At 43.3% G+C, this 24,756-nt stretch overlaps 1 protein-coding gene across 1 annotated transcript; it reads right to left on the minus strand.

Moving 5' to 3' along the window:
- Nucleotides 1–249: 249 nt before the first annotated feature.
- LOC118838990 (tissue alpha-L-fucosidase-like) lies at nt 250–10,479 on the minus strand. The gene is made up of 8 exons (XM_036746374.1): nt 10,136–10,479; nt 8,285–8,419; nt 6,320–6,457; nt 5,410–5,515; nt 3,984–4,184; nt 2,854–3,044; nt 1,187–1,286; nt 250–390 (listed from the first exon to the last, which is right to left on the minus strand). Exons 1-8 carry the CDS (start codon nt 10,477–10,479, stop codon nt 250–252), a joined length of 1,356 nt encoding a protein of 451 aa, XP_036602269.1.
- Nucleotides 10,480–24,756: the final 14,277 nt, after the last annotated feature.

The raw sequence follows: 24,756 nt of genomic DNA on the forward strand, positions 1-24,756 counted from the left end.
AGACTGGGGAAAGGAGCCACCCGAATACATGCCATCTTGGGGTGCGGGGGAGGGTGGAGATGGAGAGAAAATTTGTAACTCAAAATCTCATGGAAATGAATGTTGAAAACTAAAATAAATAAATTATAAATTTAAAAAAAAATAAAATTCCTCTTTGGGCTAAGTAAAGATGGAGTTAATTTATTGCAATGTTCTTGTCTTTGAAGCAAAAATCAAAATGGAAAAGAGTCATAGACATTGGTGTTGTGCTCACTCCACTTTCTGTAGTTTGAGGGTCCAGATCTTCATGTTTGCAATACTTGGAGAAAATTCAGGCAGGGCAATGATAAGGCCCTTACCCATTGGGCCTTCTGACCACTTCAACAGCCCAGAGTGTCCCAATATTGTCACCTAGAAAGAACAAAAGAACAAGACATGACCATTATACGTAAGCAGCTCTAAGACTCTGAATCACAGTGGGGAAGGATATTAAACATGATCTGGTCCATTTTCTTGAGGATTGAGCTTCAGAGAGAGCAAGTCACCTGCTCAAAGCTACACAGTAAGTTCATGGCTGATCCAAGAATCAAAACCATCTGCACATAAGATTGTGTAAAGAGCTAATAGAACTGATGGAGGGCTTGACATGTTATCTCGCTGAATCCTCAGAACAATCCTTGAGAAGGGGCTACTATCCCCATTTTACAGACAAGGCAACTGATGCTGAAAGAGGCTTAATGACTCATCCAGAGTCACGCAGCAAGTAAGAAGAGGAGAAAAACATCAAACAATCCATCCAGCCAAAAAAAAATCTGCAAAGGAGTGGGGCAAGGTGATTTCTCCTATATGGGAAGAGAAAAATTGTGAACAGCGCTTCCAGCTCTAGAACAGACTAAATGACTCCTGGGATATGCTGAGTGTTTACATGGTGGAAGAGGCTCTTCCAACCCAGGAAACTAAAAATCCTAATGGGAAGTAGAAAAACCCAGTGAAGGGGCTCCAGAGCAGGGGTGCCAGACTCAAACTGTGGGCTTCATAATGACACAGAAACCCACAAATGAACATTATCTACATTGTAGTTTTTCACTGACTGTGGGCAGCTCCATGCGTGGGATATCTCTGCTTCAGAGGATTTTTGGAGTTGGCTAATGTTTCCACAGTGGGAGGGAATTTTCTGGAATAATGGGCAGCGTGGAAGGCTGCTTACCTTCGTGCTGTGTGTTGAGACAGGGAAGTTCAGCTGTACCACTCCATTCTGTGGCCAGGAGGTGAAGAAGGCATACACATTAGACTCCTTTGTTGTGTACCTGTAGAAAACAAGCCACCAGACTTATCCAAATGGAAGCTTTGCCTTTAACTGAAATATTCATAAAGCACTTCACCTATCAGAGTCCATTTCCATAGATAGGTCCATTATTTGGACTCAGAGTCATTTACCTAGAACTTGAGAAATCTCTTTGAATTTAGCAGTTTGTAGCACCCTCTTTCTGCTTTTCCTTCCAAATAGGGCCCTTCCATCTCAACCAATTTACCCAGCAATTCACTAGATGCTAAGGTAAGTACTCATCAAGACTTTGCAGTCACTTAATGGACAGGACATCTTGGGATTCTAGAGGGAGCTGGAAATGGACCCAGAGGCATTTTACCCATGAGAAAAGGGAGGCCTAGAGAGTGTAGGGGACTTTACCCCAGGTCATAAGCTTCTCAACCCAAGGGGTCTTCTGATCCAAAGCTAGTATTCTGTCCTCTGCACCACACTGATGAGTAGGACTGTCATTTCACCAAATAATCACAACCATTTGGGGTGCGGGGCAGAGAGACTGCAGAAAGCAGCCTAGGCAAAAGACCTATGGATCAAAAGCATTTGTAGATTAACCGAGAACGATAAACAGATATGAGATGGAAATGAAAAAGAGAGTAGACTGGGAGTCAGAAGACTTGGGTTTGAGCCCCAGCTCTGCCACTTCCTTTGGGACCTTGGGAAAAATCATTTCACTTCTGAGCCCGCATTTCCTCATTTTAAAAATTAGAGGGTTGAGAATAGCTCTCCAGAATAGCTCAAGGGTTCCCAGTTTCCCTTTGAGACAAAGATTGATGATGTTCTCTGGTCACCTGGTGTGCCTGGAAGCTATGAGGATCATGCCAGTTTTAGACCAGGGACCCCGAGATTCCTCTAGCCCTTCTTTTTTAAATTGAATTTTTACAGAGTTAGTGGCAAAGTTGAGCCTCAAAATCCCAGATCTTTTGGCTTCCAGTCTAGTGTGCTCTCCCCATACATCACTCTGTCTTGAGCCATTTTTTGCCTGTTGTCTTTGAGATCACAGCCTCCAGCTAGGGCTGTTGCTCACCTAGAACACATTCTATCAAGGCATATATTAGAGGAAGAGCTCTGAACCTGGGGTTCATGTACCCCCATAGATTGACTGCTCTATTGGTAATTAAGGTGGGACTTTTTGGACTGTTTTCTCTTTTTGAATGCTAAAGTAATCAAGTGCCTTTGATTAAGTCTTACTAGGTGCTAAGCCCCAGGCTCACACCCTTTTGCTGATTAGGTGTGAATTCTTCAGGCCTTGAACAGGGTATAAAAACTCAAAGGTTAGCACCTTAATTACCAATACAACTGCAAGGAATGTGTCAGTTTGGATAGGAAAAATGCATGCTTGTTACAATAGAATTGGTTTTCTTTGTAATCTGTGGTATTTTATTTCGTACATCAAGCTTCTGAAGATTGCTGGGCTCAACGTGGAGGGGAACCCAGGGAGGCTCTGCTGGTCACATGGTATGTAGTAAGCCAAGTCTGGATAAAAGAGAGATCCTCACCTGGGATGGGACAATAGACTTAGTGACCCCGAAATTCAGAGGAAGGAGGCTTACCATACAGTGGTGTTGTTCTTTTCCATTTGCTTCCTCCATGGCTTGGAAGCATAGATCCCCTCCCCATTGATGCTCAGCCAGCTCCCCACAGAACGGAGCTTTTCTTCAAAGATGGGAGGAATGATCCCATCTCTTGTTGGCCCAACATTGAGCAGATAGTTGCCTCCAAAAGTCACAACTTCAATTAGTTCCTGGAAAGAAGAAATAAAGAAACAGTGAAGTTCCCTCACCTGTTAACAGCGATGCTGGAAACATTGCTCAGTCTCATAAATGTTAAAAACAACAACCACGACCAAAGAGCCTTGGGCACATTCTCTGTTTTCTTAGGCCCTTAGATCATGGAGGTCGGACTCACATAGCCACAAAGCCCCTTTGAATTCAGATCTAGAAAGATTCTTAGAACACAGAACTTTTGAGTTGGAAGGGACCTCAAGCAAACCCATTAAATATTTTTCAAACTCCTACTATACGCCAAGTACTGTGATAGGCACTGGCAATACAAGAAGGAAAAAGAATGGGGCAGCTAGATGGCACATTGGATAGAGCACAGGCCCTGGAGCCAGGAGGCTCTGAGTTCAAATCCAGCCTCAGACACTTACTAGCTGTGTGACCCTGGGTGAGTCACTTAACCCAGAGTGCCTCCCCCCCCCCAACAAAAGAAAAAGAATGACACAATCCCTACTTGAAAGTAGGTTCCATTACAATGGGGAAGATATAACATAATGATGTATACATCATAAATCCAAAATGAATGAATACAAAGATATACAGAATAATCTGGAAGAGAAGGCACAGGGGTCAGGAAAGGTTCCAGGGAGAAGATGGTATCAGAGCTGGGAAGAAGGCTCTTAGAATGTCAGAGCAGAAAAAGTTGGGAAGACTTGTGGAACAAAGAATGTCAGAAGAGGAAGAGAACTTAGAACTCAATATCAGAACTAGATAGAAATTTCTTTCAGTATAGAGGGTGAGCTAGTCCAATCTCCTGATGGTACAGATAAGGAGGCATACCTAAGGAAGAGATCATATAGCTAAGACCTGAACCCCAGTCTCCTGACTCCTACTACAGTTTTCCTACTATATCCTCCCTTCTCCACCATGGTCCAAGAGACCAAAGCTAAAGCAGCTCTTACCGAAATGATTTCTATATCAGTCATAACATCCTTGCTCTCCATTGTTCGCCGATACCCCCAGGCGTGTTTATCCAGGGTGGTGCACATCTCCCACTTGTGTTTTGGAAGAACTTCTGGCTTGTACTTATCATGACAGGTAAGGTAACCTCCATGATGACAGGGATCGTCCTTGCCCCATCGATCATTAACCACAATTTGATCCTAAAAGGTAGAATTGAGTCACCAAGGATGAAACCGCATGGATTCCTTTGTGTATAGCTACAAAAAGAAAATGACTAGGTTTTCTTAGCTAACTTTGCAATTCAACCAAGTAAAGCTAAACAAGCCTCGTTCCTTCCCTGGTCCTCCCATGGCAAGGAGGCACAGCCCTTCACCCTCCTAGCTGTGTTCCTCTTGACACTCTCCAGCTTATCCTTGTTCTTTTTGAACTGTCGTGGCCATAACTCAACATGATCCTCCAGGTGAGGTATGAAGGGGACTAAACAGCAGGACTCTCACCTCCTTATTCCTGGAAGCTCAGCCCCTCTTAATGCAGCCCACAAGCCCTTAGCTTTTGTTTTTTGCTCTCACATCACACTGCTGACTCTGTGAATCCTACAGTCCACTGAATCCCCCAGGTCCTTTTCAGAACAATTATTGTCTGTTAATTCCTTCCCTTCCCCACCTTGGGCCCCCATCTTACACTGGTAAAGATGACATTTTGTACCCAAGCCAGGACTTGATATTCATCCTGATTTATTTCATTTTGTAAGATTCAGCCCAGGGCTCCAGTCTTATCAAGATCCTTTTGGATCTCATTATCCAGTAACATCCAGTTAGCAATCCTTCCTAGCTTTTTCCCAGGATTGTTGAGACACATCCTATGCATGGATCATACATACTGGCTTGTGTTATAGTTGTGTGCCTGTGATTTATTCCCCCTCCTAGGCTGTCTTGGTGAATATAGTAGGCATTGCATAAAACACCACTGGCTGAAATGAAATGAAATTTACATTACTAGGCATTGGCACATTCAGTGATCCTGCAACAGACCTAAAGGGCTCCTTTGGATGTCACCCAAGACTCCATGCGAGGGAACAATTCTTTTTTCAAAACATTAATTAATTAATATTTAGTTTTGAACATTCACTTCCATAAGATTTTGAAATCTAAATTTTCCCCTCCCCCCGGAACAATTCTTTTTAACATCTGCCAAGGACAATGCGAATGTATAAGACCCTGAATTCCTAACTCTTTCCCCAGTCCCACCAAATATCCTCACAGTAGCATGCTGAATCCTCTGTTCTTGGAAAGCTTTCTTATTTCCCCTTCCAGAATTCTCTTCTCTCCTGACAAATCATGGAGGGGAAGGAAGGATACAGTTGGTTCCAGGCCCTGGCTCCCTCAACTTTCTACAGTCACAACTAGTCCTTCACCTGTCACCTACCTTTACGGGGCTGTCGTTGTACAGCCAGGCAAGGAACTCGGTGGAATTCCAGTAAGTGTCAGGGGCTTCCCATTCTCCATCAGACCAGATCAGGTCAGGTTTGTATCTGAAAGACACATGGAAGGGTAACATACTGGAGGAGACTTTACAATGTAGAGCATCAATGGGGTCTAGGTGGCCTAGCAGTGGACCAGCAGTCAAGAGACCCAGGGTCCAAGCCTGGCTAAAGCACTTATGAAGAACCATGTAACCTCAGGCAAGGAATTACACTGTTTGAGCCTTAATACCCTCATCTGTAACACTGGAACTACACTACTCTCCTTCCCTCACAGGGTTGAAAGTGTGGGTGTCAAGTACTTTGTAGAGGGGCAGCATGGAGCAGTGGTCAGAGAGCCATCTTGGAGTCAGGAGGATTTGGGTTCAAATCCTGCCCCTGGACCATACTGCTATGTGGACCTGATAAGCTGCTTCATTTGAATGTCCTCAAACACTCTCAAAGAAGATGCTGTCTGCCTTGGAAAGAAAGCTCTTCAAAGGGAGATCCCTATAACAAGGGAGTGACATACTTGGCAAAAATAAAAAGGCTTTGAAGCCACAGAATGTTACTCTCTGAACCCATCCCCAGGGCAGTGTTAGCAGCCTTACCCTAGTCCTTCACTCCATAGAAATTATTGGTCCCCTGGAGTTACAGGAAGACCTTGACCTGACCCCTTAGTGAGGCTGCAGCCAGAGCTCAGTGGGATGACTTGTCTCTTAAGAGGATATTTTACAAACAACAAAAACAACTGTTTGCACCTCCCATTTCTTTAGCGCTTTAAGGTTATAAAGCCCAATGAGATGGGAAGAGTAATAGAAATGCCCCAACCCAATTTTAGAGAGGATGAAAACTGAACAGCAGAGAGGTTCTTACTTGTTCACAAGATCAACCATTTCTGGCAGGACCTTGGCCTCGACAAAATTCTGGGTTGTAAAGTTGTTTTCCTTGTCAAGCAGATACAAGGGATGAAACCATTCCAGGAGTGAGTGGTACAATCCATAACGGATATTCCTAAAAAGATGAAAGGAAAATAAAATTATCTCACGTGGAGTTTTTTAAAGGCTATTTTAAAAACACAAATAGTAGTAGGACCTTCAAATATGCATTATGTAGGATGAAGTTGACAAACTGGGAATTAGAATCCAAAACAAATTTCTTTTTTTTTTTTTTTTGCAGTGCAGAGATATTTGCTTTAATGAGTTGCACATGAGGGATTCAATTCATCAGCAACAAATATTTATTATAGGACTTACTTCAAGGGCTGCCTTGAATTACGAAGGAGAAATGACTTAAAGTATACCACTAAAGAAATGGTGAGTTAAAAACAAGATTGGGGCATCATGCAATATGTCTCAGGGATAACCAATGGACAGAGCACCTGCTCTCCTGCTCTATTCTTAAGGGTCAAGAATAAGGCCCTGAGCCCACTGGATGGACACCCTGTGGTGTGCTGAGATCTGTATCATTGGAGGGATGCCATTAGATAATACTATTAGAAGCAATATTTACCCAGAGCTATAAGCACCCTGCATTATGGAGATGGCTAAGAAATTGGGACAGCAAACTGGGACGTGGTTTTTTTTTTCCAATCTACACAAACATTTATACTGCCTTCCTCAGGATTTTAACCCCCTACTTGCATATCCCTAACTTTCCTTTCTTCCCAGCTAATTCTCTCCCTTTAGTGCTTTCTAGGCTATAAGAAAATGCTTTCATTCCTTCATTTACAAATGACTTCCAATAAGATAGATAAGATGGGGTCTCTTCCCTTTCTGTAAATAGTTCCTGCCCTCCAGTAGTTTAAATAGCTCAGACATTTGGACTCCCACACCCCACTCTCTTTCTGGGATATCCATAAAGTCAAAACTATTTTCATTAATACTAAGGTATTTTAATTTCTAACACAGCAACTATGGATAGACATATCCGACGTAAACAAAAACTCTTTGAGGCAGTCCTCAATAATTTTTAAGAGTGTAAATGGGTCCTGAGACCAAAAGGTTTGAGAACCACTGATGTATTAGACCCAAATCTATGTTGAGAGTGTCTAATGCTGTGGGGGATGGGGGTGGGTGGGGTGGTGCAGCTAGTTACTCAAACTCAGAAGCACTTGGATTCACCTGCCCTACCCTCCTCAACTCAAATTCTAATTCTTCTTTAGTTCAGGACCAAGGTTATGTGTGAAGTAGTGCTCCAGTATGAGTGAGAATATCGGGGCAAAACCTAGGGAGGAATAAATGAATGGAGGGGCATGTGATAGGCAATCACCCAATCAGAATCACAAAACTGGAGACTCAGAAGGGATTGTCAGCACCATCTAGTCCAATCCATCCATGATAGGAATCCTCACTATTACACAGCCAACCAGTGGTCATCTAGCCTCAGCTAGATCACCTGAGAAGGGGTCACCCACCCTGTGGAAGGCAGCCCATTCCAACTAAGACTGCATTAGCAGTTCTGGCTGCCATATACTGCTGATGCATAGTGAGCTTGCATGAGCTCACTATTATCTAGCCATGCCCCCAAGCACATCCCTAGGACCACAGAAGCCCCCAGGTCAATGGATTCTTTCCTAGGCTGACCAAGATACTGTGGCCCATTTTGGGCAATTTCCTTTCACCAGATTTGTAGCCTGGTCATCCTTGGCTTTGGACAAATTGCTAAAGCTCAAATTGCTAAAGCAGAGCCAGGATAGAACAATGCTTAGTGACAGTGAGACCATTCTACAGATTATTTCTAGTTACTTGACAAGGCAAAGGGAGCAAGCTGAGGAAATTTGCAAGCAATTGAATGCCAGAAAAGGGGAATTAAGTGCTCACAAACAACAAAGACACTTACTTCTCTCGGAGGTAAGGTCCCAATTCACCCACCAGATCTCGGTGGGGCCCTACATCCTTAGAATTCCAGTTCCAAGATGTAGCACTGGGCCAGAGTGTGTAGCCCTCATGATGCTTGGTGGTCAAGACCACATACCTATGGAAATCAAAGTCAGATTGTCAATGCTTTCTTCCTGCTGCAATTCTTTTGCATTTATTTCTGTGTACATACTACCTCAGTGAAGTGAAAGCTCCTTGAGGGCAGGGGGCTGTTGCATTTTTGTCTTTGTGTCCTCAGGGGTTGGCACCAATGCCTGGCAAAATTTAGGTGCTTAATAAATGCTTATTGAAGGAAATTAAATCTGAACAAAGGAAGAGGTCACCAGTAAAACAGCTGTCTGTTCTCTTGCCTTATGAATTAAAAAACATGATTCTGAGAGGTGGACTGTAGGCTTCACCAGATTTGCCAATGGGTCCAGGACAGAAAAAGGGTTAAGAACTCCTTTTCTAAACCTATGAGAATAACACAGATGACATTGTATTTAAAGCTTGAAAAGCTTATTTTACATACATTTTCTCATTTGAGTCTCACGATAACCCTGTGAGGTGAGTGCTATCAGATTTTATCTCATTTATTCAAATCTATGTTCCTATGTAAATCGCATTTCAGATTTACATCCTGGACAAAACAAAAACAAAAGAAGCCAAAATACAGTCAATGGAAAATATTACAAACTTCCATTATACAAAACTGGTCAGTTTCGCCAGGTGGTCACTGAAGTCACTCTAGCTAGTCTGACTAGTGCTAGGCAGCTAACCCACTGTTTTGGGATGCTCAAAGTGATTTTACTTGATTTCAGGAGGAGCTGCCTGAATTGCACATTACCTCTGTATGACAGTATCCATAATGCTGAGAACAGTCCAGCACCTTCTAGGAGCTGAATATGTTTGTCGATTCAAGGCAACAAAGCATTTATTAAGTGTCTGCTACATGACTGTCACTGATATAAGAGCTGGGGTTACAAGGAAGGGCAAAACCCAGTCCCTGTGGTAAGGAGCTTACAATTTAATGAAGGATACAACATTCAAACACCTACATACAAAATATGGAGAACTCTAATGGACCTCAGAGACCACGAGGAAACTGATGTTCAGGGAGGAAGTTAAATGACTTGGCCAAGGTGACACAGGTTAAGTCAAAATCATTTTACAGATGAGGAAAGAGGCTCAGGGAGGTCAAAGTGTGTCAGGCGCTGGTCTGGTCACTGTGGATACACATACAATCATTGAAACAGCCTCTACTCCCAAGGAGTTCCCTTTCCCTCTCAGAAGCTTCTTGCTACCAGGGGATACAAAGTATTGGATAGAGTTCTTGACTTGGGAGTCAGAAATAAGTTAAATTCCAATCTAGTTACTGTATGACCCTGGCTAAGTCTCAATAAACATTTATTGAGCGCCAACTATGTTCAAGACGCCGTTGCAAATGCTGGGGATTCAAAGTGAGCAAGTTACTTAAATTACGTTAGCCTATTTCCTCATTTGTAAAAGGGAGATAATAGGATAAAAGCGGTAAAATTTGTAAAGATCTAAGTCTGAGCTACGTTATAAGTACATTACAAAAGAAGTCAGGGCTGGAGACTCAATTTAAATAAACCCTGATCGGGAGCTCCCTCCCCAAACCCAGTCTGCCTTTCTCTGTAACTCTCCCGGTGGGAGGCGGTACGGCTTAGTGGAGCAGCCCAGGCAAGTACTGGGTTTGAATTCGGCGATCCAGACTCCAAACCGCCCCCCCCCCCCCACTTCCCCCAATAACTCTCTAGGTCTATTTCCTCATCCGAATACTGAGATCAGGCTAGCCCCCAGCTGGTCTCACCTGGCTCCGGACGCCTCGAAGATTTCTACCCACTTTTTGGGGTCGTAGAATTTGGCCTCAAACTGGGGGCCGAAGTCGGCGTAAGAGAAGCCGGGTGGGTAGTTCTGGCGCATGAAAGCTTCGTAGTCTGGGTCTTTTTCGCCCTGCCAGAAATACCAGAACCATTCGCCCCAGGCCGGCACCGAGTACACGCCCCAGTGCACGAACACGCCGAATTTTGCCTCGTCGAACCAGGAGGGCAGAGGCCGCGCGTCCAGGCTGTCCCAGTCTGGGGTGTAGCGCGCCAAGGCCGAGGCTGCCAGCAGGAGCAAGGGCAGCGGCCCGAGGCGGACAGCTCCCGCCATGGCTGAATCCACCTACCCACTGTTGCAGGTGAGACCAAAGGAGCCGCTTTAGTATGCTCGCGGGCTCCGCCTCCTCTCCCAATGATTGGCCAAAGAGGGAAGCCTCGAGAATCAGCTTTGGGCTCGGTGGACCCAGGAGGGAAGACAGAGCAAGGCTTTGGTGATAAGGACATTACTGATAATGACGAGCATTCTTGCTAATAATGAGACTGCATACCTGAGTCTCAGTTCTGTATCAGACTCTTAACTAGCCGAGTGGCCCCTTTAGGCAAGCTATGTTACCATCGGTTTCCTCATTTCTAAAAGAGGTTGTCTCATTTTAGATGGCTCCTACCTTTCCAGGTTTTGGGAGCTATTGTCATCATCTTCTGTGACCCTGAGCAAATCATTTTGGACCTTTGGGGTTTTTTCCCCTCTGTAAAAGAGGCTATTAATAGGCCATTTCTCCCAGGGTTGTTGTTAACATCATATGATATTTGTAAAGCGCTTCCAGGCATTGGAGATTAGATGGAAGAGGGAGACTTCCAAGGGAGACTTCAGCTATAGTGAAGGTCTGCAAGGGCAAAAACCAGAGACACTAAGATGTCTTCATTCCTTCGTTCATTCATCGTGCTGACTGTTGTCTCTCTCTCTCTCTTTTTTTTTTCCCTCTGAGACGTGGGTCTGTTTATTTTTAGCATTTTCTTATTACAAATAGTGCTACTATGAATATTTTGGTATGTATGATTCCGTTTATAAACTTAAATATGGGGTTCCTGAATAGAGCAGAGGGTATAAAACTATTTGGTTCTTTTTCCCACAATTGCCAATTGTTTCCCAGAATTGGTTGGACCAATTCACAGCTCTAGAGGGGAGCTAGCTTACCTGTCTTCTGACAGCCCCTCCAACCTTGAAGTTTTCCATCTTTTACCATCTTCATAAATGAATGAATGTGAGGTGATAACTCAGAGTTCATATTTTGGATTTTTAGTGATTTCGAACAATTAAAATTTTTTTCATTTGTCTATTTGGGAATGGATCCTAAGATCGCAGGTCTGGAGTCCCCAAATTTAACAGATGAAGAAACTGTCCTGGGATGTTTAGTTAAACTTGCTTATGGTCATGCTGGCAGAAAGAGATGGGACTTGAACCCAAGTCCTCTGTTTCCAGAGCTAGGCATACCTCCTAGCCCCATATGTACCTGAACAAGAAGCCTCTAAAACTAGTCAGTTTTTGCTGAAAGGCATCCCTCTCTCTCCAGGAAGGGGAAGGTTGCTACCTTGTGAGGTTTCTCATTTCACTGTGGGATAGCTAGTTTTTCCTGATGTTGGAAGTTTCTTATTTGCCTTGAAGCAACATTCACCATTGCTCCTAGTTCTGACCTCTCATGTCCTCATTACATGCTTTCTTCTCCAGTCTGGACATGCCTGGGATGTTGTCTCTTTTGTACTTCTTTTTTTTAAAATTTTTTTAAAAATTTAATATATTTAGTTTTCAGCATTGATTTTCACAAGAGTTTGAATTACAAATTTTCTCCCCTTTTCTACCCACCCCCCCCACTCCAAGATGGTGTATATTCTGGTTGCCCTGTTCCCCAGTCAGCCCTCCCTTCTGTCACCCCACTCCCCTCCCATCCCCTTTTCCCTTCCTTTCTTGTAGGGCAAGATAAATTTCTATGCCCCATTGCCTGTGTATCTTATTTTCTAGTTGCATGCAAAAACTTTTTTTTTTGTTTTTGAACATCTGTTTTTAAACTTTTGAGTTCCAAATTCTCTCCCCTCTTCCCTTCCCACCCACCCTCCCTAAGAAGTCAAGCAATTCAACATAGGCCACATGTGTATCATTATGTATAACCCTTCCACAGTACTCATGTTGTGAAAGACTAACTATATTTTGCTCCTTCCCAACCTATCCCCCTTTATTGAATTTTCTCTCTTGACCCTGTCCCTTTTTGAAAGTGTTTGTATTTGATTACCTCCACCCCCATTTGCTCTCCCTTCTATCATCCCCCCCCCCCTTTTTTATCTTCTTCCTCCTTCTTTCCTGTGGGGTAAGATACCCAGTTGAGTATGTATGGTATTCCCTCCTCAGGCCAAATCTGATGAGAGCAAGATTCACTCATTCCCCCCTCACCTGCCTTCTCTTCTCTTCCTACAGAACTGCTTTTTCTTGCCACTTTTATGTGAGATAATTCACCCCATTCTATCTCTCCCTTTCTCCCTCTCTCAATATATTCCTCTCTCATCCCTTAATTTGATTTTATTTCTTTTAGATATCTTCCCTTCATCTTCAACTCACCTCTCTCTCCCTCTCTCCCTCTCTCTCTCTCTCTCTCTCTCTCTCTCTCTCTCTCTCTCCACATGCATATATACATACATACACACACATATATACATAAACATATATATATATATATATATATATATATATATATATACACATATATATATATGCATATTCCCTTCAGCTACCCTAATACTGAGGTCTCATGAATCATACACATCATCTTTCCATGTAGGAATGTAAACAAAACAGTTCAGCTTTAGTAAGTCCTTTGCAATTTCTTTTTCTTGTTCTTTTTCTTGATTACCTTTTCATGCTTCTCTTGATTCTTGTGTTTGAAAGTCAAATTTTCTATTCAGCTCTGGTCTTTTCACTGAGAAAGCTTGAAAGTCCTCTATTTTATTGAAAGTCTATATTTTGCCTTGGAGTATGATACTCAGTCTTGCTGGGTAGGTGATTCTTGGTTTTAATCCTAGCTCCATTGACCTCTGGAATATCATATTCCAAGCCCTTCGATCTCTTAATGTGGAAGCTGCTAGATCTTAGGTTATTCTGATTGTGTTTCCACAACACTCAAATTGTTTCTTTCTGGCTGCTGGCAATATTTTCTCCTTGATCTGGGAGCTCTGGAATTTGGCGACAATATTCCTAGGAGATTTCTTTTTGGGATCTATTTGAGGAGGCGATTGGTGGATTCTTTCAATTTCTATTTTGCCCTGTGACTCTAGAATATCAGGGCAGTTCTCCTTGATAGTTTTTGAAAGATGATATGTAGGCTCTTTTTTTGATCATGGCTTTCAGGTAGTCCAATAATTTTTAAATTATCTCTCCTGGATCTATTTTCCAGGTCAGCGGTTTTTCCAATGAGATATTTCACATTGTCTTCCATTTTTTCATTCCTTTGGTTCTGTTTTATAATATCTTGATTTCTCATCAAGTCACTAGCTTCCACTTGCTCCAATCTAATTTTTAAGGTAGTATTTTCTTCAGTGGTCTTTTGGAGCCTCCTTTTCCATTTGGCTAATTCTGCCTTTCAAGGCATTCTTCTCCTCATTGGCTTTTTGGAGCTCTTTTGCCATTTGAGTTAATCTGTTTTTTAAGGTGTTGTTTTCTTCAGTGTATTTTTCAGTATTTTTTTGGGTCTCCTTTAGCAAGTCATTGACTTGTTTTTCATGGTTTTCTTGCATCACTCTCATTTGTCTTCCCCATTTTCCCCCTACTTCTCTAACTTGCTTTTCCAAATCCTTTTTGAGCTCTTCCATGGCCTGAGACCAGTTCATGTTTTTCTTGGAGGCTTTTGTTGTAGGCTCTTTGACTTTGTTGACTTCTTCTGGCTGTATGTTTTGGTCTTCTTTGTCACCAAAGAAAGATTCCAAAGTCTGAGACTGAATCTGGGTGCGTTTTTACTGCCTGGCCATGTTCCCAGCCAACTTACTTGACCCTTGAGTTTTTCAGCGGGGTATGACTGCCTGTAGAGTGAAGAGTACTATGTTCCAAGCTTGGGGGGATGCGCCAGCTCTGCCACACCAGCACTCCTCCTTCCCCAAGAACCCCCAACCCGGACTGGACTCAGATCTTCAGCAGGCTCTGCACTCCTGCTCTGATCCGCCACTTAATTCCTCCCACCAGGTGGGCCTGGGGCCAGAAGCAACTGCAGCTGTAGTTCTGTAGCTGCCCCACCTCCGCTGCCCCTGGGGCGGTGGCTGAACTGGGAACTCCTTTTTTCACTCTGTCCCCAGCAGCTTTTCCCACTAACCTTCTCTGTTGTCTTTGGTGTTTGTGGGTTAAGAAGTCTGGTAACTGCTGCAGCTCACTGACTCAGGGTGCTAGGGCATGCTCCGCCCAGCTCCTGGTCTGGTTGGTCTGTACCGCCCACGCTGGGCTCTGCTCTGCTCCGCTCCGCTCCCAGCTCCGTGCAGGATAGACCTTACCCAGAAACTATCCAGGCTGTCCTGGGCTAGAGTCCTGCTTCCCTCCGCTATTTTGTGGGTTCTGCAGTTCTAGAATTGGTTCAGAGACATTTTTTATAGGTTTTTGGAGGGACTTGGCGGGGAGCTCACGCTAGTCCCTGCTTTCTGGCTGCCATCTTGGCTGCGCCCCCATCTCAGTTCCGAGAGGGAACTTTCTAACCCATTTTAACCGAGAGTGAAATAGGCTGATCACTTTTCCTTCTTCATTCAATTAATCACACATTTGTTAAGCTTCTACTGCATATATATGTATGTATGTATGTATGTATGTGTATATATATATATATATATATATATATATATATATATTGCAAAGTGTTGGTTGAATATTACATTCAATCAATCAGTAAACATTTATTAAGCATCTACTAGGTGCCAGGCATTGTGCTAAACACTGGGGTTACAAAAGGAGGCAGTGAGGGAGCTCACAATCTAATGGGGGATACAACATACAAACAAAGATATACAAACAAGCTACAGATAGAGATTAAATAGGAAATAATGAACAGAGGGAAGACACTAAAATTAAGAGGGATTGGGAAAAACTTCCGGCAAAAGATGGGATTTTAGTTGAGACTTGAAGGAAGCCAGGGAGGTCAGTAGGCATGGAGGCAGAGTATTCCAGGCATGGGGGACAACCAGAGAAAATGCCTGGAGTGCAGAGATGGAGGGTCTTGTTTGTGGAATTGTCAAATGTCTGGTGTCACTGGATTGAAGAGTATATGTTAGGATGTCGGGTGTAAGAAGACTGGAAAGGTCAGAGGGGGCCAAGTTAGGAAGGACTTTGAATGCCAAACAGAGAATTTTGTATTTGCTTTTGGAGGCAATATGAAACTAGTGGAGTTTATTGAATAGTGGGGTGATATGGTCAGACCTGGGCTTTAGGAAAATTATTTTAGTGGCTGAGTGGAGGATGGATTGGAGTGGGGAGAGACTTGAGGCAGGCAGACCCACCAGCAGGTTATTGCAATAGTCCAGGGCCATCGGAGTTGCGCCCACTGAAGCAGAGTTTGAAAGCTTGGCAGTTTAGTTTGAGTAAGGACCTCAGTGTCTGGTACCTTATCCTGCCAGGTGACCTTCAGAATCTTCCTAAGACAATTCAAATGGAAGTGACTCAGTTTCCTGGCATGGTGCTGGTAAACTGTCTGGGTTTCACAGGCATGCAAAAACGAGGTCAGCACAATGGTTCTGTAGACCTCTAGTTTGGTAGTCAGTTTAATACCTCTTCTCTCCCAGTTGACAAACATTTAAAAAGTGAAGTGGTGAATCTGAAGAGCCACTGTGGCTTCCTTAAAGACTGGTCATGTCACACTGACATCATTTTCTTTACAGCCCTTCCCCACTCAAATCAAAATCAACTGCAAGTCATGTCACCATCTCCCTGATGTCACCCTCCTCTTCAAGAACAAAGGACCAACCACACCCTGTGAGTTGTCCGAGCTGCCTGAATGGGGACCCAGCTGGCCAGTTCCAATTGGGCAGCTCCTCTCCTCCCCTCCCCTCCCTTCCTTTCCCCTCTCCTCCCCTTACGTCCTCTCTTCTTCCTTTACTAGAAGGTGTTCTGCCCAAAGGAATGTAAATTTTCGTGGCCAAATTTCTTTCTCAAAGACCAAGCCTTAAACCCATTTCACTCTGGATCTCATGGATTGGAAAACAGTAGGTACCTGCCCAAGCACCACTTAATGGGCCTCTTGACTCAGAGAGAATGCAAATAGTAACTGTTTCTCTTTTGGCCACCAACCTTGAGGGTCTTCCCCTCCCAGTGTGATTTTTTTTTTTAAATTAAAAGGGCCATCCTTTGACTCACTTCTTAAAGAGGCCTATTCACTGAATGGGTGTTGCCTCACTCAAAGTGAGAACCTGAAAAGACTTTAGCTTGAAAAGGCCAATGTTCCCCCACTGCATCCTGGGCCATTTCCAGTCATCCTAATCAATATCTGGCCACTGGACCCAGATGGCTCTGGAGGAGAAAGTGAGGCTGGTGACTTTGCACAGCCTTCCCTCACTCAAATCAAAGTCAATTGCAAGTTAAGTCATCATCTCCCTGATGTCATGGTCTTCTTAGAGAACAAAGGACAAAATACACACACAACCACAACTAAATTAGTAGACTAAATTAGTAGATAAGGGCAATGCTGTGGATAACAATGTCAGAGTTTCTCTGTTCACCCTCCTCCCGATTAATGTTGAGTCTGATGATCTGGCTTTTCATGCCCAAATCTGTTGTCTGATACCTCCATTGTCTGGTTACCTCTGGATTGCTCTCTCAGCTGGTTCCCACCCTTGATCCTACCAAAATATCTATACCCAAGTCTGTTACCCTAGCCCTCTATTGTCTGTCATCTCCAGGTAGCCTTCAGCAATTTCCCACTCTGGAGTCTGATCTCACCCCAGTCACCCCAGTCCTCCTTAAACCCCTCCTCCCATCACCCCAGACTACTTGACCACCCTAGATCTCTTCCACAACCTTTCTGTATATAAGATCCATCTTGCCTCCATGAAGGTGCTCAGATTCAATCTAGCTCGTCACAAATGGTGAGATTTAAGACTCTACCCAATATGGTGAATTTTTAATAAACTTTGTTTTTCTTTGGCTATAAGAAGGCTTGAGTCAAATTCATTTGAGCAGGACCTGGCATGTTGGTATTTTGGGGTCTTGAGCACCCCTAAACCTCAACATATGGTTCCCTGACCTCAACAAAGTCCATAGCCCCAATTCAGGGGCTGGCATGTTTCACTGTCTAGATCAAAATAGTTTAGAGAGTGCCATCCCTGGGTCAATGAAAGTAGAATCTATTCCTGTGTTCACAACTTCAAAGGAAAATCAAAATGGCAAAGAGTTTGGTAATCATTTAATATCAATTTAGTAACTTCAAAAAGGGCCAGAGCCTGAACTTATCAACCAGAAGAAGAGCTCGGACCTAACAGCTTCTTTGTTCTCTGAGTTTACTCAGAGAATACCTGTTCCTATGTCCAGAAGCCCAGATGGGGCTGACTTAAGAGCATTCTCTCCTCTGTCTATGGCCATTAAGGATGAGATCTTTAACCTGAGACACTATCTTGAATAATGTGACTTTTTCTTATCTTAGTATTTTATGGACATATATTATGTTATGGCATGTGAATGGTAAATGAAACACAGAGATCCTGGGTGGTAATTTCTATTGACATCTTGTCAACTTTCTTATCTCATTGTATTTACAACCTATTCAATCAAGAAAAAATTCTTTTCTTATATCATGGTTAAACATACATGGAGATCATAAATTTGAGTAACACAGACATGTTGAGTTGTGACTGTTCTAAAATTTATTTAAACTTTCTCATTATTTTGTTCAGACAGTCAGATTTCATCTGGCCCCATACATGTGTGTATGCTGCTAGCTTTAAGAGAATAAACAATATAGATGTACATATCACCTAGCCTGTTTGCTTCCTTTAACCAAACTTTCAGGTCGACAAATTCAACATTAGTACACATTCCTCATGAGACAACTCATCCTACTCCCTTGGTCTGAGAATTCAGGCATACTTCATTGGGGAAGCTGGTATGATCTGGAGCAGAGAAACAAGGTTTGAATCCCCTTGTCCTCTTGACCACTTCAGAATCAATCAATATTTATTATGTGCCTACTGTGTGCCAAGCACTGTGCTAAGTGCTGGGGATAGAAAAAGGAGCAAAAGACAGTCTCTGCCCTTGATGAGATCACAATCTGATTGAATCCTTGAGGATTCCAACAATGTTACTTGAAAGAAACAAAAAGAAGTAAAGTCTGGGTTTCTACCCTTAATGTTCCGGGTTAAAAGGCTGTTGGGCAGGTAGGTGGTGTCCAGGCTGAAGTCAGGAAGACTCTCCTTGGTTTCAAATCTGGCCTCGGACACTTACTAGCTGTGTGACCCTGGGCAAGTCCTGTTTGCCTCAGTTTCTTCATCTGTAAAATGAGCTGGGCAGACCACTTCAGTATCTTTGCCTAGAAAATCCCAAATGTGTTCGTGAAAAGTTGAACACAACTGAAAAATGACTGAACAGGAGAAGACTACTATCGCAATTGTCAAAGAAAAAGGCACAAGTCTGACAATCAATGTAATCTAAAATTCTAAACCCAAGCATTTTCTAGCTTATAGAGAAAAGTGAACAAACTAGCGTAGTCCCCCTATATCCTTAGATACTTCTCAACCCTAAGATAATTTGGGGTGACGTTCATAGGTATCCAGAACAAGGAAAAAGTTACATGTTAAAGTAGGGTTTGGGGTTAACATTCCACTCATTTTATCTTCAATCTACAATTCTGCATTCCTCCTTTGAGCTTTACCCTCAAGGTCTGAAAGGCTCTCCCCCCAAGGATCATTATCTCTGTCTTTAGGCACGAGTGTTGGTGGGGAGTGAGGAGGCAAAGATGGTATCTGGACCTCAGTTAAATCTGGTTATTAGTTTTAACCCAACAATTTAACCGATTTAGTTTTTGTTCCACCTACTTTCCTAAAGAGAAAAGATGGGGAGAATTTTAGGCTGGACAGAAGATGTCTTAATTTTTTCATTTGAACGAAAAAGGAGGTATTTAATGGGCTTCCCTGTCGATTAGCCAAATGGAGAAATTTCCCCTCTATACTCGGTTTGAATTGGTATCACCTGGAGGTCTCAGGTCAGAGTCCAAGAGGCCGACTGTTCTATGGAACAACATATGCTTCAAATTATATAATCAGTTCATAGTCTTAGACTGTAGGAGAATGTTGGACCAGAAAATGTCTTGGTGGGAAGCAACCCTGAAGGATTACCTCATCACCTTTCAACAAGGAAGTGGGTATACTTTGCATAAACTCAGAAGGCTGGTCCATCCTGTTGACACAGACATACTGTGGAGTATTCCAAAGAGGACCGGATTAGGGCCCTGCTCTTAACTCTTCTTAGCTGTGGAACCTTGGGAAAGTTCTGTTCCTCTTTTGGGTCTCAATTTTTTCATCTGTAACATACTGATGATCTTTGAATTTTCTACCTGTCAGAGTTGCCATCAGGAAAAGTGTCTCAGTGGTGGGATTCAAATAAATTAACAACCGGTTCGCCAGGGAACCAAGCCGAGGCCCTGCCCCTGCTAACAACGGGTTCACCGAACTCAAGCTAAAATTAGGTGCGGTTTCTAGTGAACCAGTGCGAGCTGGCTGAATCCCACCACGGTTAAGGTACTGTGAGCCATCCCTCAAATTAGGAATAACACGGTGAGAGAGGAAATCTTTGAACGCTGCCCAAACCTTCCAATCCAATCAAGTCTGGGGCCCGGCAAGGCTGGATCTTCAATAGGATAAGGGGGCCAGGGGCTGGAGGGAAAGGACGGTGTAGAGTTGAACTGCCTCACTCAGGGGTCAAAAGGAGGAAGGGAGAAGCATGTAGACAGTGCAAGAATGATGGCTGGGGAAAGACCTGAGGGGTGAAGGGATTGGATGTCACTGAAGCCTCTAGGTTTTTCCAAGAGGACTCCCCTGCCTCTCAGGTCTAGTGATCCCAGAGGAATCCTCACCGGGGGTGGGACAGTGGATCTTGTGACACAGACCTCCCCTTCCTCCAATATGACTGAAGGCCGCTCATCATACTCTGGGATATTCTTTCCCGTTTGTACCCTTCTCAGCTTAGAAGCATAGATATCCTGCCCATCAATGCTTCAAAGCCACTTCCACACGGAGAGGAAGGAAACAAGCATTTATTAAGTACTTACTACATACCAGCAATACCCTAAGTGCTTTACAAATATTGCCTCATTCAATCCTTACCACAACCCTGGCAGGTAGCTGCTATTATTAATGTCATTTTATAAGTGAGAAAACTGAGGCAGACAGTTGTTAAGTGATGTGCCTAGAGTCACACAGCTAGTAAATGAGGCTGGATTTGAACTCAGGTTCAGCAGGAGCCTTTCTTTTGAGATGGAGACAATCATCCTCTCCCTTGTTGGCCTGAGCAGATGCTTGCCCCTAAACTCACCATCTAGTTCCCGGAAAGAAGAAAAACTGTGGAATGTTTCACCCTTAATGTGTCGGAATCCTCCTTTTCAGAGGTGGGAGGGCCACTAGTGGACGCTTGCACATACTTTCATGGTTTGTTTGTTTGTTTGTTTGTTTGTTTTGTGATGAACAGAGCAGCTTTGCTGATTTTTTTTTCTCTTCTTTTTCTTTTAAAAAAAATGTTAGAGGGGCAGCTAGGTGGCACAGAGAGTACAGCACCAGCCCAGGAGTCAGGAGGACCTGAGTTCCAATCCAGTCTCAGACACGACACACTTAATAGCTGTGTGACCTTGGGCAAGTCATTTAAGTCCGGTTGCCCTGCCCTCCTCCCTCAAAAAACAAACAAAGAAACAAACAAAAATGTTATTTGTTATATGGGAAGGCTCTCTGGGAAAAGGGAGCAACGCTGGGAGAAATTTCAGTGACGTAGAAAGACACAGGATATTCATAAAAGTTATTTAAGAAAAAGAAGGGCATCTGATACACTGTTCAGAACTATAAAACAACCACCACCACATAGCATGATGTGGACTTTCTCTCTGGTCCCTGGGTCCTCAGAGATTAGGGAGGACTGAAAAATAATGCTGAGGGGCAGGGGGGTTAGAACATAGAAAGTGAGAGCAGGAAGGGGCCCCAGAGGTCTTTTAGGCTGATCTTCCCATTTTACAGGTGAAGACACTGAGGCCCAGAGAGGATCACTCACTCACCCATGTCATAAAACCAAGACTGGAACACTGGTCCTCTGACTCCTGGTCAGATGCCCTCTAAAAACATGAAATGATTTATTTAACATCTCACACTGATCATTAATAAAATCAACTATACTTGGTTATTACGCATTTGCATTTCGATGAAAGAATTTCAAACACAAAAAGCCCTTCTTTCTAAGTCCCTCTTAGGATTCTTACTCCATTCATGCTCATTCACTCTGCCTCTTAGGGCCCTGGTGAGTCTGCACTCCATTCTTCAGGCCCTCCTTCTTTATTTTACTTGACATCGTTTTATTAAGGTCTTTCCACGTGTCTTTGCATTCCTTGTACTTGTTGGTCTTACCTGCATTATAGTATTCCATTACGTTATTTGAACTCAATTTCTTCAATTTTCCTTATTTTGCCCAGTTCCCACTCGGCCTGGGGTACCCTCTCTGTCAGCTTTGTGCTCTCCTCCATGTCTCTACTTCTGATGGAGTAGAAATCTCCCTGGGGGGCAGCTAGGTGTCACAGTGAGTACAGCACCGGCCCTGGAGTCAGGAGGACCTGACTCAAATGTGGCCTCAGACACTTGACACATGTACTAGCTGTGTGACCTTGGGCAAGTCACTTAACCCCAATTGCCCTGCCAAAAAACAAACAAACAAAAAAAGAAATCTCCCTGGGATGTGATACTCCAAGCATGTGAAGGCTTCCCCTGGCAGAATGGGCTGATGAGAACAATTTGTTTCAACAGCCACAAAGATGGTAGAAGCAGGCACTGTGGAGTGCTTAGAGCTTGGTCAGACGCCGAAGATGCCAAGGTCGCTCACTGCATCCCAGGCCATCGCCAGTCATCCTGATTTTTGTTTTACCACTGGACTTCGATGACTCTGGAAGAGAAAGGGAGACTGATGACTTTGCACAGCTCTTCCTCAATTAGGTGCAATCATGTGCTAGTCAAGATTACCCCATGATGTCACTGGTCCTCTTAGAAAATGAAGAACAACAATTTGTGATGGATTTAACCCTTGGATCCACCGTCGTTTTGGACTATCTACCCCAACCTGTGAGATACAACAGTATCTGACTTTCTTCTGGTAGGGGGGAAAGTGTCATCTCTAATGGACACTAGTGGTGCCCCATTGATTTCCCAGTTTCTCAATCTTCCTTTGAACTTGATGGCATTTTAACTGGATGCTTTGCTAGTGTCCGGTACACCATAAATGATTAATAAATGCTTACTGACTAGAAGGGAGACAAGATTTGTTAGCTGTTGCCTTCATTCTGAAAGATGTTGTGATTGTACACTCTCAGAGCCAAGGGGCCCACCCCTCCACAACATGGCCATTATTTACATAGTAATAGCTTCTTGGGGTTGGAATAAGGAAATTAATCATGGAGGTGTACAAAGTTAGAGAATTGCTAAAAAAAAAACAAAACCCAAAGACATCCTTAAGTTAGTCCTGAGTATATGACTTTGTTCTCCTGAGCCAGTCTCCAAACTTTCAAATGCTGTATAGGTTTCATGATGATGATGAAGATGGTGGTGATGAAGATGATGGTGAAGATGAAGATGATGATGATGATAAGATCCAGCATTTATCTAGCTATTTATAGGACTTGCAAAGTACTGTACATATGTTATCCTCACAACAACCCTGGGAGGTAGGGATTATTATTATCCACATTTTACAGGTGAGGAGAACTGAAGCAGATAAAAGTTAAGTGACTAGCCCAGGGTCATACAGCTAGTAAATGTTGAAGGCTGATTTGAATTCAGGTCTTCCTCACTGCAGGTCTACTACACCACCTATCCACCTCTAAGTACGCTAACATTGAATCAGGGTTCTTGCTCAACTTTTTTTATTACTGGGGTGTTGCACATCTGAAGCCCTTCTCACAAGGTTCCAGAGACTAATGAAATAGTTCTCGTGGGGGAGAGCTGGTGATCACAGCTGTGTAGGGTTTGGGGATGAGAGAAGAGGAAATCTATTGGGAGGGGCTATATATCTATGAAACGCACCAGCAGGCAAATCTAGCAGGACTGGAAAAATCTTCTCTTATCCCTTTTGTATGTGCTATATTTTCTGTGGCACTAAATAAAGACTCTCTTGTGCCAGAGATTTGTGGATATTTTCTTGAGAGCTTCTGTGAAGATTGAACCACAAGTATGGTTACAGATGCATAAAAATGAGTTACATTCTGAGATTTCTTAGAGTAAACTTTGGATGGGGCCACTGTGAGCCAAAGATGAGGATCCTTTAGGTTAGCCCCCAAGGCTGAATCTGCTCTGTGTAAGCCTAAAGTTCGGGATACAGGACATGGGTAATCCTTCATCATTACTGAAATGTGAGAAGATTCTGAGCACTCAAATATATGCCTTACAAAGCAAAGGGTGAGGTAATAACAAAGCAAGCTGATATTCACAAGCACTATCTCTAGTCCTCTAGTTTTCTCTTCTTTTTGTTGCACCACTATGGCAGATTTAAATGAGCATCCCCACCCCACCCCGCCAAAGACACAATGGAAGAAGCCATTGATGGAGTAGATGGAGAGAACCAATGTCCCAAAACGAATGGGAATGTTTCCTAGTTGTCATTACAGGGTTCTTCAGAGAAGCTTTGCTTTCTGCTGCCAAGGTTACCTATTCACAAGCTCATTACACAGTCTTGGCATTGAGAAAATACTGTTTCAAAGCTGTTTTTATAGTCCAGCAAATGCAGTGGAGGAAACTCCCTCAAAAACAAATGATGTAGCACATAGCACTTATTCTATAAGAGACGGAACAGAAAAGGCAGTTATATACTGGTCTTTTCCTCACACAGGAAACTTCACATCCATTTTTCCTGGCTGTTCCCCATGCCTGGAATGCTCTTGCTCCTCCTCTCCAACTACTGACTTCCTTGGCTTCCTTTAAGTCCAAACTAAAATCCCACCTTCTGCAGAAAACTTTCCAAAACCCCTCTTAATTGCAGCACTTTCCCTCTGTTCATTATTTCCTATTGATTTGTATGTAGCTTGTTTTGTATATACTTCTTTGCATATTTTTGCATGGTCTGTAGTGACAGCAGAGGAGATGGGAGGAAGACAGAGGAAATGCCAGAGGTGAAAGATCTTTCCTCTTCTCCCTATTCACACATTCACCACCCTAAGTGAAAGATTCGAGAGAGAGAGAGAGAGAGAGAGAGAGAGAGAGAGAGAGAGAGAGAAATGACCAAATTTGGTAACTGTATATGTAGGGTGAGATAGAATGAGGAGTTGGGAATGAATTTGAGGCTGAGAACCTGAATCATCTCCTGGAAGAATTGTGGTGCCTTCAACAATGTTGGAAAGATGGGGTAGGGGTTAAGATGAGAAGTCCA

Source organism: Trichosurus vulpecula, chromosome 2 (assembly GCF_011100635.1).
Source record: "Trichosurus vulpecula isolate mTriVul1 chromosome 2, mTriVul1.pri, whole genome shotgun sequence".
NCBI lineage: Eukaryota > Metazoa > Chordata > Mammalia > Diprotodontia > Phalangeridae > Trichosurus > Trichosurus vulpecula.

Bases quoted from the DNA above. Each gene is read 5' to 3' on its own strand.
- LOC118838990 (XM_036746374.1), bottom strand. From the start codon at position 10,479: ATGGCGGGAGCTGTCCGCCTCGGGCCGCTGCCCTTGCTCCTGCTGGCA. The intron at 3,045-3,983 runs GTAAGAGCTGCT...TCTTCTTTCCAG, and splicing joins CTGATATAGAAATCATTTCG to GAACTAATTGAAGTTGTGAC. The intron at 391-1,186 runs GTAAGCAGCCTT...TGTTCTTTCTAG, and splicing joins TCTCAACACACAGCACGAAG to GTGACAATATTGGGACACTC.